This window comes from Artemia franciscana, chromosome 10 (assembly GCF_032884065.1).
Source record: "Artemia franciscana chromosome 10, ASM3288406v1, whole genome shotgun sequence".
Classification (NCBI taxonomy): domain Eukaryota; kingdom Metazoa; phylum Arthropoda; class Branchiopoda; order Anostraca; family Artemiidae; genus Artemia; species Artemia franciscana.
Genome location: NC_088872.1, coordinates 37,741,034 through 37,759,745, shown reverse-complemented (window position 1 = coordinate 37,759,745; position 18,712 = coordinate 37,741,034). Strand labels below are relative to the sequence as shown.

At 34.7% G+C, this 18,712-nt stretch overlaps 1 protein-coding gene across 1 annotated transcript in view; it reads right to left on the bottom strand.

The window, feature by feature from the left end:
- The window catches only part of LOC136032163 (WD repeat and FYVE domain-containing protein 3-like), a 137,874-nt gene that overhangs the window by 68,064 nt on the left and 51,098 nt on the right, over nt 1-18,712 (bottom strand). The window contains 10 exon segments of the mRNA XM_065712351.1: nt 672-811; nt 3,438-3,666; nt 4,420-4,592; nt 6,491-6,709; nt 7,476-7,792; nt 9,454-9,668; nt 10,715-10,846; nt 13,010-13,142; nt 15,329-15,483; nt 18,234-18,476. Of these exon segments, the coding sequence (XP_065568423.1) occupies nt 672-811; nt 3,438-3,666; nt 4,420-4,592; nt 6,491-6,709; nt 7,476-7,792; nt 9,454-9,668; nt 10,715-10,846; nt 13,010-13,142; nt 15,329-15,483; nt 18,234-18,476 (1,956 nt within the window).

The window sequence follows — 18,712 nt, the reverse complement described above, 5'->3', positions numbered from 1 at the left end:
CCAACATAGTCTCAAAGAAGCTCTTTTGAATCTTTGCATACCCCTCTTTAGCACCTCGATCAAAAGATCCGACCGTATAACTATTTTTAGGATCACCCCTCTAAGACATTCATCATCTTTTATTTACATAGAACCAACGCCAAACCAAGGCTAAACCCGGATTCAATAGAACCAACCTTACCATATTGTACAATACAACAACATCTCAAATCATCTACTGTTCTCCTATTTAGAAAATACTAATCTCTTTATTTGAAAAAAATCTGCTCGGAATCCCATCTTGGACTGGAAATTAAAAGATTATCAGGAAATATAAAATTATGGATTACACGATGAAAGATTAAAAAGTTCGGCTAGAAAAGTCAGAAACATCAATGATAGCCAATGCTTGTCCAGTATTTACCTTCTCTTGTGAATATGCTGTTATTTCTCTTCATTTATTAAATTGATTTTTGCTCTGTAGATGTCTTGTATTCTGAATGTTTGAGTGTTATTTTTCCATTTATTCAAGGTTTTTGCTTTGTTCGTGTTTTAATTATCAAACTTGCGGTTTTACGATAAATTCACTTTAATAAATGTAGGAGAATAGTTTTCTTTAGCCTTACTTAACATTTCTTTTTCGTTCAAGTAGCTGAATGTTAATATCACTTTGAGGAATAGCAGTTTCATACCTGTTTGGCAATAGATTTGCTATCAATTTTGTTGAAAACTTTCTTGATCTTGGCTAGGGTCAAAGATGATGTTGCTCCGGCATTAATGCTAAATATAATTTTTTCCTCAGGGACCAAAGGACTCAGAGGGTCAGAAATTCCTGAAACAAAATATGTGAAGAAAGAGTCGGAGGTAATTTGCAATAAAGTACATGCACATTCCGTGTTGTTTGGAGATTTTATTATAGTCATTTACCCTCATTAGTTAAACGCAGAATTGACCAAGAAAAAACTTAACAAGGAACTCAAGTCTTCGGGAAATCCACACCGTGGATTGGAAAAAGGTGAATCGTAAATAAACTTCCAAAGCTGCAGCTCTAGTACCGTTCCTCTATCGTTCCACAGCACAAAATTATTCTATTAGACTTTATTGTAAAGAAGTCAGTAATGCTAATACAATCTCCTAGTAGAGAAGTGATTTGAATGTTGTCAAGGATAGACATAGTCTAGAGTATATATCAGTATATACCTGTAATATTAAAGCTTTGTCCGTAGTACAGACAAAAAACTCCGTACAGTGTTTGGAAAAAATCTAACCAAAGAATTGCAATTTAAAGCGATTAGAAAGACAATATTTATTCAATACTTCTCTAGTTCATTGCCATTTAGGTTTTGTGACTCCCAGAATAGGTGAATAGTAATGTGTGTAACTTAATGACCTTATTATGTTTATTTATTTATCGTAAAGTGGAAGAGTATAGAAGGTAGGTGCACAAAGTTACAAAAGTACTCCAATAAATCAAACAAAGGAACGATTTACGGCTAAAAATAATCAAGCAACAGGTTTAGAACAATAACTGAATAGAATGCATCAAATGAAATGTCTGAGAAAGGATAAATAAAATCTCAAGTGTTTATTAGATTCTGAAAAAGAGCAAAAAGGCTATGGATAGAGATAATGTTTTCAGACTTATGGTAAATCATTAATTTTAACCTTAACTATTTCAAACGGCTCATTGATTTTCAATATTAACACTAGTTAAATAATTTTAATTGTGAGCCTAGTTATCTCAGTAATTATTCGCTGATACATGCTAATTCGTTTTCTAGATGCTTACTTTACTTTTGCATCCACACTTGTATGTAACTTTGATTAAAGATGTTAATTAATAAACAAAATAAAATTTTGTTTATTAATTGTTTACTTTTCTGAACTATTAGCCCTTATCTATGGTATTGTAATTCCCCAGACGGATAAACAATTTTCTACAAATTTGGAAAAACTGATAAACAAGACTGATAAACAATTTTCGACATGTCTTAGCTGCATTTACATGGATTTTGCAATATTTTAAAAATTTTCTTCTCTTTTTTCATACCCCATATCATGCCGATGACACTTCTTATCTACAAAAAAACGTTAGGATTTAGGCCCTTTTGCTACTATCTTACCATAAGAGCCTTAACTGTCAATATATTACGTTGCCTGATGTGAAAAATAAGGCTATATGTCTAAATTCAATCATTTTCATCATCTACATAAAATTCCACTTTCAGACATGAAAAAGATGGCGCAGTATAACCTATATTTAAAAAAATTATTAAAAATTTTCTTTTATATACGAATACTATATAATTCAAGCTACACGTTTAAACGTCAGCGATATTCTACCACAAAAACTATTCCCAAAGCATACCAGCCTTTGCATAATCATGGAAGGCTCTTCCATGCATTTTCTATAATTTCAATGTAATTTGCCTATTTTATAAAACTGGTCACATCTATTAATAAGTCTATTAATCTATTAATATTAATAATAATAATAATAAGTAAATTATTGATAACATTCCCCATAACTTTTTAATTATTATAGTAGCGAACGATCTTTCAATTATAATATGTAGCGACGATAACAGGTGAGCCATAAGATAATAGTTGATGAGGAGAGTTTTAATGATCTTTCGGCATATCGTCCAGGGTTGCTAGTGGCCCTTTATAAAGATAACAAGTACTCCAGCATTACTAGGCGACAATAGAGTACTTCCAACACATTGAATTCTTTAAAAAAAAGAACTAAGCCCCCCAGTTAATTTTCTGTTTCTTTCTAAGTTAACAATGGAAAATTTCACTTTTTCTCTCTTTTTCTCTAGTTTCGAACGCAACTTGATTGGCTGTTAAGCCTTGAAAGTAGATGCAAAGACAACAATTCAAAGAACAAAAGTAAAAAACAAATCCATCTTGGCAAGGACAAACAATTTTGCATAAATATTTAGTAACAAATACAGGAAAAAAAGAGTAGGAACGAAAATTAATATCTAAAACAAAGGATGGCATCTCGGTGGCAACCCGACCTCGGAAGGAGTCGGTGGCACTAGAATTCTGCTTTGGAATTGTCACTCATTATAGAAACAATTAGTCGTTATTAAAATATAAATTACACAAAAATAGTATTGAAACAGTTTAGCAGAAAAACCAGTATTTTCCATTTTGTGAAGCTATATCAGCACAAAAAAGCAATAGGTCTTCCTTTCATTTATCCATACATCCAATATAGTTTTATCTAATCAATTGTGTTTTATATCCGGTAAGACATTAAAAATCCATAGGCAATAAATTTCAGAGTCACAGAAAAATAAAATTGTTTTCAAAAAAGCAATCCAAACAAATCAACTGGCAAAAGTAACATTAAAAGGAAGACACATGGATACAATTCTAAAAAAGAAATGAAACAGCTATTTCTTCTATTTCTTCTAAAAAGAAATAGAATCTATTGGTTATAATATTACCTGGCATTTCTGGCGCTTGAAAGCAGCTAAGATACCGTGGCCCAAGGCTGAAAACTCTTTCAACAATATGTGGTGTCCACACATCCTCGACTAAATGACAAGGTCCTTGACGCCAGGCTAAGCGAGATATTTTTCTCCATGCAGGCGAAGTTCCAATAAAGGCGTTGACGGATCGAGTAATTATCAAATTCCCTGTTACTCCAGCAGGATTTTGTGATACATATTGCAGCTACAAAAGAAAAAAAGAACTTACCAATAAAAATCAACCGATAACAGATATATATATATATATATATACGGGATGATAGTTTACAAGAGAGATGAAAATGCTAGAAGGAATTTCATATTTCTGAGATAATCACCAAAAACGTTTGCCAAACTGTACTCAAAGGCATGATCTTCAGTGAGTGTATAATCAATCCCACTTCGATCCTCCCAGAATTCTTGCCTACATTGCCTTGCTGATCCTCTATTTGAGAGCAGCTTAGTAAATTGTTTTAGAGAATTATCTCAGAAAGGTGGAAATACGAATTTTTACCGAGAAAATGTCGATGTTGCGTACGAAGTGTTAAAGTTATGCTCATCATGATTAATATAGTGAGAGGTGAGTTTACTGGCTGAGCTTTAACAGAATTGCTCGGATGTTAACTATACTTTTAAAACCTGCACGAAAGGGCAGAATTCGCAAAGTATCGGTGAATATTAATTATAAATGTGCAAGTTGGTAAATAGTTAAAATAATTAAAGGAGTCTTCCTTATATGTTATTAAATAATAAAAAAGAGAAGCTTTTTTAAACTGAAATTAAGGAGCGACATTAAAACTTAAAACGAACAGAAATTATTCAGTATACAAAAGGGGCTGTCCCCTCCTCAACGTCTCACTGTTTATGCTAAATTTTAACTCTTATTCACAACTCTACTTATTAAAACAACAAAAAACTTCAGCGTAAAGAACGAGATGTCTACAAAAAAATCTCTTACTTTGCATGTGTGGATGTGTTGACCGTTGATATATAATGAAAATTGCGAATGTTTCAGCACTGCTTTGTTAAACACGAAAACCATGTGATTCCATTGCCCTTCTTGTACAAGCTCCGGGTTCCAGATACGCACAGCACCTTCACCAGTAACGTCTGGCTCCCAATCACCGGTTGCTATAATAAAAATGAATACATGTCCAAAAGAAATATTACACTTTCAGCAGAGACCGTTTAAGTTTAAAGCTCAATGTAAAGTACCACCTACAATAAGAATATAATTAACAGTAACAGTGTGAAGAGAACTTTGTTCGAAACATACAACAAACTTAAAATTCCATTTTCAATATTTCTTTACTACATTAAGCAGCAAATACATAAAATAGCAGAAGACTACATGGAGTAAAAGATGATTTTATGGTTATCAAAAACGCCGTTTAGTTTAAACAAGGATTGTTGACCGTTATAATTCTAAGAGCTTTTTAATTATTAAGAGCAGAAAGAAAGTGTAGTGTAATGACATATATGCACAGAGGTAGGGGGTTTAGAATAGATTGATTGTACAGCACCTTTTCCGAATAGTCTGGCTCCCAGTCACCAGTTACTATAAAAAAATAGATGTATCTATATGAGAAGAGTTATGTTTGTAAATAAACTTAAAATCACAAATTTCTAAGGTTCTTGAGGTATAAATGACGTATTGAGAAATGGAGCAGAAGAAGTATCCCAAAAGCTCACTTGGGAGAGCGGTTACAATAATATAAAAAACCCACTTTTGAAACAATAGATGTAGAATATACTTTGTCCAATAAAGTGTACAGTCGCAACAGGGTAAAAATTTCCCTAGAGACTTCTTAAAATCAATATGAAAATCTTTTTTAATTCTAACAAAATTGGGTATATTCCCACTTATGAGGCAATTTTTTTTTGTATTTGAAGTACTATTCAAACGGCGCCTAAAGTAAAGAGCCATACTGCTGCAATTTGCATCCATTATTTTTCCAAAGCCACTTCCTATGGAAAGAGGGATGTATAAACTTTAAAAGGGGGCTCGTTTGATTTGAACTCTATAGTTCTAGTGCCCTTTTTAAGAGTCAAAAGTGGTCGCAGGGCAATCAGTCTCCTCCCACGCCCTTTCTAGCTGCTCTCCAGCCAAAGACATCCGATTACAATTTGACTAAGGCGTATTTGTTCAAAATACTCTAAAGGTCAAATAACTATGCATCAAGGGATTAAATAGCCCCCCAAAACCCCTGGGGTAAAGGCTGAACGTTACGCAAGTGGCCTATTACTTACTTATACGGTTTTTATTGGGAAAAGGGGGCCTGTTTGATCCTTGATCTACAAAAAGACTTAGGACTTTAAGGTGAAAATTTCAGGAGATGTTGAGGAGAATGTTGAACAAAATCAAAACAACTTGTGGATACTGTTTATCAAAATGGTGTATCAGCAATATTAACAGCTGAGGGGTATTACGCTGAAACTGTCCGGGCATGTTGGGGGGGGGGATGTCGAATACCGCACAGGAACCGGCCTCCCCCCCCCCCTCACCGATTACCCTTTTCAGACACCTCCCCTCCTAAATACTGATCAATATTTTGAAAAATTCATTTTGATCAAAATAGTCAAAAGTTCTAATAGATATCCATCCGGGGATGCCATGTCCCCGATTACCCCTCGAGGCAAAAATTGTAAATTATAAATTATGAAATCCGCCCATTTTTTGCAAACAGTATTTATCATTGGCAAACGGGGTTTTGCCGGTTTTGTTGAACGTCAATCATTGAGAAACAGCGAAGGCTTAACAGTTCTTAGCCATGGCACCGTCGGCACACCGAATTAAACAAAAAGCATAGCAAAATGAAGAATCAAGCTGAAGGGACGATAACAAACACAGGCTGAAGACCCCATGACCAGAACTAAACCTGTAAAATACAGTGAGTTCTCGGCTGATACACTTGAAGGCTGGTGCTCTCCTATTGCTTCGCACAGATAGTAATGAAGATATAATGATGACACGATACTATTTACAGAAAATGAGTAATGGCGAGGAAAAGAAAATTGTTGTATCATACCTTTAGAAAGTGGTGATTCTTGTGTTGATACAATCAGTGCACGGTCACGGGCTGAAAGAGTCAGCGCCAAACAAATGAATTGTTCATCTTTTCCAGAAATTGAGCGAACAACAGTCAATAGACGAATAGGATGCAGCTCCGACTTTGAATCTGAATATTTCTCCACATAAATCCATGATGAATATGTCATGCCTGTTACCGGAGGGAAGCATCTGTCACCTGTAAACAAGTATGAAATCTACATTAAGTCAGACTATTGAGCAGCTTTACTATCGTACTATTCAAATGTTTAATGAGCTGTGCACAGTAAACACATGCTATAAGACGTGGTAAGAGAGAATTGAACACACTGCTAATGTTATTGCTTGAAACTTGTTATTACTCCGTGACTGAGACTCCGTGACTCCGTACTGAAACTGTTATTACTCCGTCACCAGTTATTCCATTCCCCATATATAGAAAATCGAACAGGGAAAGTTTTCCCAGATCCTACACAACCAGTGAAATCCTTTCCCAGAGTTTCCATGAAAGCTTCCGCTTCTTCCCTTCGTGTTTAATTGTAAAGCTTCAGAACAATTCTATCCCTTTGCTGCTAGATCCCAACCTCTCAAATGTTTTTATCTTTGCTACATAAAGTAAAAGTCATCTTTTACACCTACTCATTAGGATGGAACTGAGAATGCAGAGGAATTCCTTCCTACAAATTACACCAAATTACTTCCTACAAAAAGCAGCTTGTGCAAAGATTACGAACAATACCCTATTAGACCCCGCCCGACCCACGGACAACTTGTAAAAAAGTGTAGATGAGTTTGCGTTTCACCAAGGGCCAAGATAAATTGTACACACTGCACACACGGCAAAAAATAAAGAAAAAGCAACTCATCCTCTTCCGAGGAGAGCTTTCTGATACCCCCAATAGAGGTTGGATATTTTAGCCTCAATGGAGGCACACATACCCTAAAGACAAAAAAATATTCCTTACCCATACCAATTCCCCCATTGACACTAAGGTCTCCTGTTACTCCTAGAGCACTCATACCAACGACTGCAGCTGATTGTGGCGCAAGACTAGGAACGAATAATCCACCAAATCCCTCTGAAGACATTTCAAACTCCACAAAAGGTGGAGATGTAACAGAGACAAGTCCTTGAGGCATAGACATGGCTACCAGGGTTTTTATTCTAGATACCGGAACAGGTTGACGGTGGTATTTAATCGACTGCATGAAAGTATAGTCCCCTTTTCTAGGAAGTTCTGGTGAAAAGGTATTTAGGGGTGACCCAAGACGCAGAAAAGACCTGGAATAAGAATTATCATATAATGGTAGGTCAGCCAAATTCAACAAAAATGATATCAAGTGCTCAATGCAGATTTTAATTTCATATACGAAATACTTCGATACACAAATAAAATTAAATAGAAAAAAACTGTCAGAAAACACGACACACGAATAAACAGAGAGATCTCCTGGCTGTCTACCTGAGTTTGCTTAAGTGAATTTTACTCTTTTACCTCTTTTTTGCACCAAACTGGTGCAACCAAGCATTTGCACAAGGATGGTATGGACATCACCAGTATCAACAACAAAATTCAGTCGAACGCATTTTTTTTACGACAAAATTCGGTTGATCACATATTTGAATTTCAGCAAACATTAGCTTAACCTTTACAAACATTGACCTATATTCACTAATTTAAGAAATTCTTCATCACTTGGTATACATTTCGGCTGGATCTCCCATTGGATTCGTAATTTCGGGAAGACTGGCTATACGTATAATACTAACCTTAAAACTGCTGTGAATGTACGAAGTAGAAGAATGCCAAACTCTCTTTTTGTCATCTTTTGTTTTATCTTAAAACTTAAGTTTTATTATAAGTAGGTTTTAAGTAGGTTTTGATAACTACCATCGGTTCATAAAATAGGAATATGTACGCTATGACATGAACATAAAAGCGAAAAAAATAAAAATCATGCATTTTATATCTAGGAAATTATATAAGTAAAAAGAATAAATAAGTAAGTGTGATGGCACTAGACCCTTAAGGTCCAAACGGGGAATGTTGATCTACGTTTCGTGGCCCTTTAGCCAGGAGCTACAATGGGGGGTTTGGGGTCATTCATCCTGTATTTTCGCACACCCTTCATGATTTCCTTCCCCAGCTTTTTCCAGGTTCTCATTTAGAGCTGGGTCGACTCTGGCTGAGCTTACAGAGTCAACCCACTGACCAACATCCCAAACCAAATAACCAACCACGTCAGGAATCGAACCAGTGACCTTCGGACAAAAGATTCCCAACCCAGCGCGCCAACCACTACAAGCGAAAGGAAGAAGATGTATGACATTATGGAAAATTATATGATTAGCCATTATATGAGCCTAATAATGGGAAAAAATATTACTGAGCACTTTTTTTTTCTTGCAAATTTATTTGCAAACCATACCATGATCTAACTTGGCTTTTACATGTAAATTTCATGGAAAGAAAATCACGTAATTACAGAAATTAACAGACGATAAAACAAAAAATATTTAAATTTGCAACAACAACTTTTTTCATCCTGTCGCACAAAATTCAGGGATTTTTTTAAGTACTTTTTTTGTGGTAGTTCACATTTTGGTAAAAGTTACACATTGGGATTATCGTAAGAATGAAAATGAACTAAAACCTACATCGTTTTCAGAATCCTACCTTAAAATTATATATAAATTATAGAAAAATTTAAATAGCTCCTTAAACAGCAAAGAAACAACTTTGAACGCATTAAAATCACTTGTATTCAGCTCTTCTATCCTTTTACCACACCGAGTCTGTCGTAAATGGACAATCCAAGTATGGAAATTAAGAGAAACAAAATTTTAAGTTCCATCCTCATTTCAACCATCGACAGAAAAAGCCAACCTTAATCAGTTTAAAAATAACAATATCAAAAAATAATGAGACCAACTATACTTACCAAAGGTCCCTTGGTTCCAAAGCATGTGAAGCTAGTCTTTCAAGTAACTGTATAAGAGGACCATGCAAAAAATGACTTTCATCTAAGAGTACAAGCTCTCCAACAGTTAAGCAGTAATTCGGCAAAATTACATCACACATCACTTGAATATTTCGCTCAGACCTCATAAGACTTTTTAACTTATCAAAAATGAAGTTCTGAAGGGTCGCACACATCTAAAGCAAGAAAAGTAGTGTGGTCAAAATAGTAAGTCCTCAAATTTGGTAAATTTTCACCTTATCTTTTCCCCCTTCCCCATCAAAGTTTCATAAACAAAACTCAAATGTCAAAACAAAGCTTTCTAAACCGATTTTCTAGAAATTACAAGGACATACGATTAACAAAAAGTATAAAAATAAATGTTTAAGACTAAAAATGATTTACTTACGCACACTCTATAGGTATTTTAGAGAGTATAAAATGATTTGACTTCTTTTCTAGAATATATTGAGTGCTTTTTATCTGCTTGAAAGCTCTTGGTAACTTAGCACGGATTTTAGCTACTTCAAATAAGCTAATGAAATGAGTTCAATGAAATCTTCTAAAATTAAGATTTGACCAAAATTTTAAACATAGAGTACTTAGCAAAATAGTCGCTGCCCGTTCCAATGTACGAAACTTTTCCTTGGAAGTGTGGGGGGGGGAGTAAAAAACAAAAAGGACACTTCAGTAAGAACTGTTCAATTCTCAGCGTTTATTATTTTTATTTACCATTCTTAGGGAGTGCAATTACTTTACATCACAGTTTGAAAAGCTTTCAACATCAGTCTATAATCAAATTTGGTTATATGGGCGTTGTACCATTTACACCTATTGCCTGAAATTCATTTGTTTAGTTTTGGGCTACTACACCATTTTGTATCATCAACCTTATTTGTCAAGATAAATCTTCCGTACATCTTCTCATTTATGCATATTTATGCTGATATTCATTGAGCCCCAAGCTAATCAATAACTTTTTGTTGCATGTCAAATTATAGAGCCTATGGAAATTATTGCAAGAGGGTTACAACAGAATACAATACATAAAAAATAGTTCTATTTTTATGAATATGTGCAAATGCAATCAAATCAAACCTAAAAATTTTGATTAATTAAGATACCGAAATAAATTTATAAATCATATACCATAGTCAAATTTTAGGCTTTTAGGACTAAGAGGTTAAAAATAACAAATTAGTCAAAAAGTTACAACCATCAATGTATAACAATAGAAACATACTTGCAGATCACTCTCATGATAAATGCTTGGAATTAGCTGAAACATGGTAAGGACTACTCCAGGGTGGGCTATAGTGGGTATTCCAGAAACTGGCACAAGCAGGGAGTTATTCTCACTTTTTAAACCTTTTGCCTGGAAAGAAATGAAAAACAATCAAACGTGAAACACGCAAATTTCACTTTGTCATAAATCTTTTCTTTAGTAATCCAAGTTCATTAAAATTAAAAGTCAAATTATAGTCGTCCAAAGTATCCGTTTTTTTTTGTTTGTTTGTTTTTTTTTACCGAAGTCATTGTACATTATTGAACTTTTTCCACTGACAGATTATGTGTCCACCTCATTGGAAAAATAAACACATCTTATACAACATTTGCGCTATAAAAAGATCTAGCGATTTCACTTCATGTTTTAATTTCGAAGCGTCAATTCAATGCTTCTAGAAAAAGCTTTAGGAAGTATGCATGAATCCAAAAAAGGATGTTATTTTTAATTTGAGGAGTAGCATTGGCGGCTTTGAAGAGTGACTTTCTTAGTAAATTTGTCTGACCGTTTGATGAACTATTACTGATTTGTGCAATGCTTAGAGTAGTTGTGCAACTTGTCAAAATATTTCCTTTACCACTAACTTTCTCTTGGAGATACGAAAATTTCGTATCCAACTAGTTCGTATAAAATTGGAAAAAATAAGACGGAAAAACTTCATGTTACAACCCTTCGATAAAACGTCTCCCTCATATGGCCTTTGAAGGTCAACTATAGTGCGTACGATAAGAATAAGATCAGAATGCATCACCTCTTAAAATGTCAAGAATGACGTACCTAGGAAAAACTTATTTACTTCAGTCCCATCCATCCATATGAGTCGTTTCATGGGCCATTCCTTTCGGCAAAACATGAACCAGGCCTTGGTATGACAATTTGTCTTTTGTCATTTCAGATGAATTGTCTACGGATAGTTTTAAGTGCCTGTTGGACTGATCGTATACTAAAATACAAGCTGTGCGAAACATTTTATTTTTTCCCAATTTCTAGGGCTATATTAAGAGAAATATTGATATAGCTAGGACACGTTTTGCAAATAGATTGTCAAAGATCGCTCTTTTCGGCCGTCTTCTAGAGCCTAACAATGAAAAGGTCGCACTCAAAAGGAACGAGAAGGATGGTCATAAGGAAGGATGAATGGGAAACTAGAGCCTCTTGGGAAAGAGTAAAGAGTTAAGGTTGGAATAGGCTAGGGTGAAGGAAGAGTGTTCGCAGCTGTGTTGACCTCAGGCAGATTGGTGCTGCAGTGATATTTTAGCAGTAGCCGCAGTAGTATTCCGGATCACTGACATAGATATTTCCTCAATGACAACTTGCGTGGGTAGACTGAAACTTGAAAACCTTTTCATTTAAAATATATTTAATTAGAGGGCTTTTTTATTTAAGTTGATCAATTCTATTTTTAATTCCAACTATCGAAATTTTCTAAGCCCCTATAGCACAATATTGAGGGTACTCGATTTTTTTACGTCAATCCGTCATTCAGGTTTCAATCAAGAGCTCTAATGATAATTTCGAAGCAGGCAGAAATGTTGTATGAAGATCTGCTAACAAAGTTTAAAAGACAAACTCTAGAAAAAAATAAGAGAGAAACTCTGCATGGATTTCGGACGAAAATCTTTAATCCACCCAATGCACAAAACCCTTCCCCCCCCCCAATCCACAACAAAACGACTCCCGTGCAAGGTTGCTGTGCCTGTTGACAAGCTTCAGCCGGTACGCTGCTCCCACCAGCGGTTAGCAAAGAGTTTTATACCTAGCTTTGTAAAAATATATAACGAAAGTCAGGAGGATTGATGTGTTTTTTTTTTTTTTTTTTTTTTTTTCTGTCGCTTTTTAATGTGACTACACCAAAGAAATATGGAAATTTTGGTGAAAATAAAATCTTATCTATCTATCTATCTATCTAATCCCTGCATTGGTAGATATATTTCAGCAATTGCTGAAGAACCAAAAAAACATCTTAGTTCCTTTCAAAATAACGTAGCAGAGAGTCCAGGTTCTATTTCTGTCCATTAATTCCTGCTTTTCAAAAAAGCTAATGCACTCAAAGCAAATTGGCATTTTTATTGTCTTCACAACGAGAGTCTACAACTCGGAAGTCACTTTTAGACTTCGGCTGCATATAAATCTCCGAATAGCCCCCTACAGTGAAAGAAAGACAAAACAAATAGTCATTTTTAGTTAGTAAATAGGCACAAATAAACTAACATTGATTACCTAGTCATAATGAGTCAATCAAGATTAACTTACAGAATTCACATCTCCACATAAGGATCTACTGATTCTTGATGGAACTTCACGGCTGTAGGCGTCTGTAGCAAGATCATAAAGCATTCGAAATACTAAACATGAATTACGAAGAGATACTGGGACCCTTTCACAGCTGAAAAATAAAATTAACAGGTTTAGTAAATTCAGTCCAATTATTGGCCCTAGGGGGAAATATATGTTTCTGAGATAATGAGAAGGACAAGAATGGTTGAGAACTAACTTGAAACTAACTTGAAGTGGTTCGACAGTTAAGCACTTTTCCCCTTCTTTACAGATCGAGGAGCCTCTAGGGAATTAGTGCCGTGTATTCATTGTACGTTGATTCAATACTGAACGAAGGTTTATCTTAATATTAAAAATTACTTAGATAAAGAAAATTTATAATTGATTATTTTTGAACAGAATTTTTACATAATCTCTTATTGCTGAAAACTTCTTAGGAAATTAGATTCTTGGCACAAAAATCCATTAATCTTTTTTTTGGTTCCCCGTTATGGTTAGGGTACAGGGTTACCTGCAATAATAAGCTTCTCCTTACGACCCTAACACGAGCCAAGAGCAGTTTTGAGGCTACAATAATCATAGTTTAATAATAGCAAAGCTATTTAAATTTAAGTGTTCTTGATAACGAAAGATAAGTGTCCTAGGGTTATAATGAAACCCTATGTTTGAAGCATGAAGCATGGTCAATTAGCAAAAACCATACTTTCTGGCCGTTCACATAGAGCCAAACGAAACGTAGGTCGTCTGAGACTGGGGTAGAAAGAGATCATAAAAAGGCTTTAAAGATAATTGGAACTTCTCCTTTCCAGGGGAAAGGAGAAGTTCCTTCTCCTTTCCAATACGTTTCCTTTCCACCTAAGTCTTCTTCCTCTGCTCTAGAGTTTAGCTATCCAAAATTTAAGTCGTGTCCACAACCATGTCTCGGTAAGAGAATTATATGAAAAAGTCAGAATGATACCAGTGTTTGGTTTGCTTTTTACAGTAAAGAAAATCTAATCTAAATATAGTAACCTAGGGCCCTGTTGTAATATTATGTTTCAGCTAGGAAATCGGGTCCATTATTTTCCTACACAGGCTTAGAATGTTCGAAAACCTACCGTATTGATTCGATCTACTGTTTCTTTCGGTATCGTGAACCGAATTGTTGCTGAGATGTACCCTAAGATATTAAACATATTTGCAGCAATAGCAGCAGTAGAAGTTGTAGTAGTAGTAGTAACAGCAGCGGTAGTAGCAGTAGAAGTGGTAGCATTAGTAGCAGCAGTAATTATGGCAACAGTAGCAGGAATCGTCGTTTCAATACTAGAAGTAGTAGCAGCAGTTGTAATAGTAGCAGTAATTTCACTTAGTAACCTTATCCGTTGAGAGCCCAGTTAAACTATAAAAGCTAAAAACAAACAGAAATCCGACAAATATCCTCAAAAGCACCAGAAGAACATGAGTTTAAATCTCAAAAACTGCTACTGAAAAGAAAAAAAAACATTTGCGTTGAAATTGATCATGATTAACTATTGCTATTACCTTGATGCTTCTTCGTCTATAGGAATTCTGACTACTATACTAATTTTTTGCCAGAAAACGGGCATCATGCACTTTTTTATTATTTTTTTTTTCTCATTATCTCTCATGCTACTCAGCTGTAATTTGACCATTTATGTTAAGCTTGACGTCTTTTATTATTTATGAAGGGTGTGATGCATAATTTTACTTGGCAATTCTGATTCTTCGACCAAGCACGTACAACCGTACAAATAGCATCGCCATGGCGGAAATACCAGTGATATAATAAAGATATAAAATGACAATTAACAGTGAACTTTTCCGACAACATTTCAATCACCCAAACACCCCTACTCCCTTCAGTCCTAAGCTTAAAACAGGAATAAATAGTCTACTGATTGAAAACGAATATTTTGCATTTGCCAACTTTGAAATATTTTGTAAATAATATACATGGTGATCCATCGTGAACGGGTAAACACAATCTGGGTAATTGTAAACCCGAGAGCATAATATGAATATAATCTATATAGATAGAAAGAACTTGTAAATCAGTTGCAGCAATAGACTAGGTCTTATTTTACAATATAGAAAACCCGGAGGAAAGAAAAAGACTGAAAATAACTTTTGAAGTTTTTCTTGTTAATGGTGATCAATTGTTTAAGTAATTACGATCCATATGTGTAAATACGAAACTTGAAAAAATAACAAATTGAACAAAATTATAAAAAAAAATAATCAATTAAACAAAAAATCCAGAAAACATTATCTTACAACTAAAACTAAAAACTATACCTTTCTTCATATTCCTCGGGGACATTACCATGAAATAAAGAATGAAAAGAAGCTTCCTCGGTAGGCAGAAAGTTTTGAACGCTTGATTTTAGATCCTTTTCTTTGGAAAAACACCCTAGAAGTCTAAGAGAATCACCAAGACTTGTTTTGCAAATCTAAAAGACAAAAGGGAAAATATTTTTAGGTAAAAAGAAAAAGATACCTGGTATAGTTTGTAACCATGCAGCTCTCAAATTCAGCTTCTTTCGTTGTGGAGCAACATTTTTAGCTTTATTAGATTTTACTTCTCGCGTTTAGCAGCCTCAAGCTTAGAAGGGATGAAAAGAGGAAAAGATACAGAGATTGAGAGCCGAAGAAGAAAAGTTCGTATCGTTTTTGCATGTTTTCTGCTAGATGACAAAACTTAGCTTCACTGGGAGATCCAGAGGGTGGGTCCAGTCCCAACCCAAACTTCTGGTTTCGGTATAGCTTCATTTTACGCACTTTTTGAATTACATTAATGTGAATCTGTCGGGCAAAACAAAAGAATAAGAGAAATTATCAAAATACCATCGAGCCACACAGCCCTCTCCTGAACTTCCCAAATCCTGGATCCACCACTACCTTACTCAAAAATAACAACTTAAAAATGGTATATTGTCGGGCTACCGTAAGATATATTCAAAAAAAGAGAAACGAATTAAACATAATGCACCGATCCCCACACAGACTCCATTTCCTGTAAAGGAGGGGCGAAATACGAATACAATTGAAACAAAACTCATAAGCAGACAATAAAAAAAAAAAAAACGAGAGAGCGAAAGAAGGAGGGAAGGAAAGAGAGAGGGAGGAAGGGAGAAAGGGAAAAATCTCAATAGTTTGCAAGAATTTATTCTGATCACTTAGAAAAAATAAGAAAAGTAGACACCCATATGACTGAATTAAACTGTGAAAGAGGATACCCAGGATTGGCCAAGAAAAACATGTGTGAGCTTTCTTAGAATATCCAGCTTCTGCATACCTTCATTTTAATCAAACCAATATGGTGTTTAAAAGATAGATTCTCATCAAGAAAGATGTCAAAGAAACGGACAAGGCCATCTTTTTATCTACTGATAGAGCCTTGGATCTACATATGAAGTTCAGATAGTTGATACACATGAGATACACGAGAAAAAACTAAATTTAGAAACATTTAGGGCAAGAAAGTTAGCATGAAATCAAAGTTAAACTCTCTCGAAGAGGTCCACTAGCTTTGTACGAACCTCAGTTTCCACACTCCCTGAAATAACAAGGGTGAGCGCGCGAAACGCAGGCTGGCATAGACGACAACAATCCAAGGATCTTCATTTCTAACAGCGGAAATTAGGTCATTTATATAAAATATAAACCATACTGGCCTAAAAATCAAAAGGACACCCTGGTCATCATTTGACGGTAAACTAAAAAATGGATCAGCAGAGATTATTCTACCAGACAAGTAAGACCTAAACCAAAGAAACACGCTAACTCTTACGCCAAAATGAGAAAGTCAGAAGAACACTGTGGCTTAACGAATCAAAGGCTTTACGATTATCCAAGAATAAAACAACCGGAATCAAATTGGAGCCAAGGGTAGAATGAAGATAGTTCAACAGAAATACAAAATCCTGCCCGGTTGAATGATTTCTACAAAAACCAAAACTGAAAATCAAGACAAAATCTTTAAAGGAAAGAAAATTGTGTAGGATGAAAAAGCATCGTCTTCTCAAAATTTGATAGACAAAGTCAACAGAGCTATTAGCCAACAGTTAGCTGGATCAAAGGATGAAATTAATAAAACAATAGGAGGCCGGAATTCAAAGGATTGCTGTCTTATTCGAGGAGAAAGCAGGATGAAAGTTTAAAGGTGAAAATGCCATTGCGCGGCCATGGATCCTCAAATCTCTGAAGTTAAACATATATCTTAAGCAAATACTTAATTGATTAGCTATCTTTATTGATTAGCTATTGATTAGTTTTTATTTTAGTATTAATAAATTGATTGATTGATTGATCTGAAAATTCTCACTCGAGGATATTTCGGCCGTTATAAGAGGAAACTTGTCGTTTTGCGTCAAAAATGAGCACATAGTTTTGACACGATCTCTTTTGCTATTTAAAAAAGGGCAACAGAAGTAAACATTAGCTTGTCAAATGAGCCCTTTCCATCTCTCTGCAACCATCGGTCCACACGACGACTCCTTAAGGGGTAAAATAAAATTAAGGGCAACATCACACCTACCAATAGTGAAATACAATTCTCCTCGGTTTTCAAGATTGGAGATGATAAATTTTGGTTAATGGTTTTCAGCCGTGACGATTCCAAAGCCTAACTTTTGATTTTGCTTAGCAGCACTCTCAAGACTTTTTTTCAACCATTGCCAATTGACAACTTTTCACGCTAGGACAAGGGAGACGACTCCTTTTATATAAGCAGTAATTTCTGTTTGTTTTTTATAATTTAATTTCTGATGGTTTTGTAAATAATGGCAGGAAATCTGGCTGCGCCTCCATAGTGAACTACCCTGTCCTAGCACTAAAAATTTCTTATCGATGCGATGAAACAACAACGGGGGTTACGTTAATATTACTATAAAAATAAAACAAAAACAAAAAAAAATAAAGAAGAAAAAAATTTGCATCAACATTTTTTTTTTAAGACGTTTCAAATATGAGTTGTATCGGGTTATACAAACAAGGTCAATTGAATTCCAAATGTGATTTTACTCCACTGTTTTTCATTGTATGTGCGTTGAAAATGAATAAATAAATAAATACATATATATATATATATATATATATATATATATATATATATATATATATATATATATATATATATATATATATATATATATATATATATATATATATATATATATATATGTATATTTAAAATCCCTACCTCTATTTGAAAATACTTTGCACTGGCTGGTTCAAAGCGCAAGGCTATGGCTAAGGTGTTAAATGTGAGGTGAAGTAGTCGCAGAATGTCTTTACGAGATAAAGTGTCCCAAGGATGAGGCAGCGGGGGTTCACTCAAGCTTCCATCCATTGATACTAAGATGCTCATTAGGTAGACAAAACCACTAACACGACGGAAAACAGTACGCGTTCGATGACTCTCTCGCAGAACACACAATATTGACTAAAATAAAAAAAAAATGCAAACGCATATTACGGTCCAAAAATTAGTTTGAAAATTAAATTAAAGTTTATAAGAAAATTTAATAATAAAATCCGAAACAGGAAATTTGCTAGTAACTTCGAAAATCTGTATTAGAATTTCAACTATGATAAATGAATGAGGAAAAGCTCATGTAGTCAAAAGAAAAAATGAAATGAGATGTTGAATCGTGCTTAGTCAGATATTTTTTGTATACT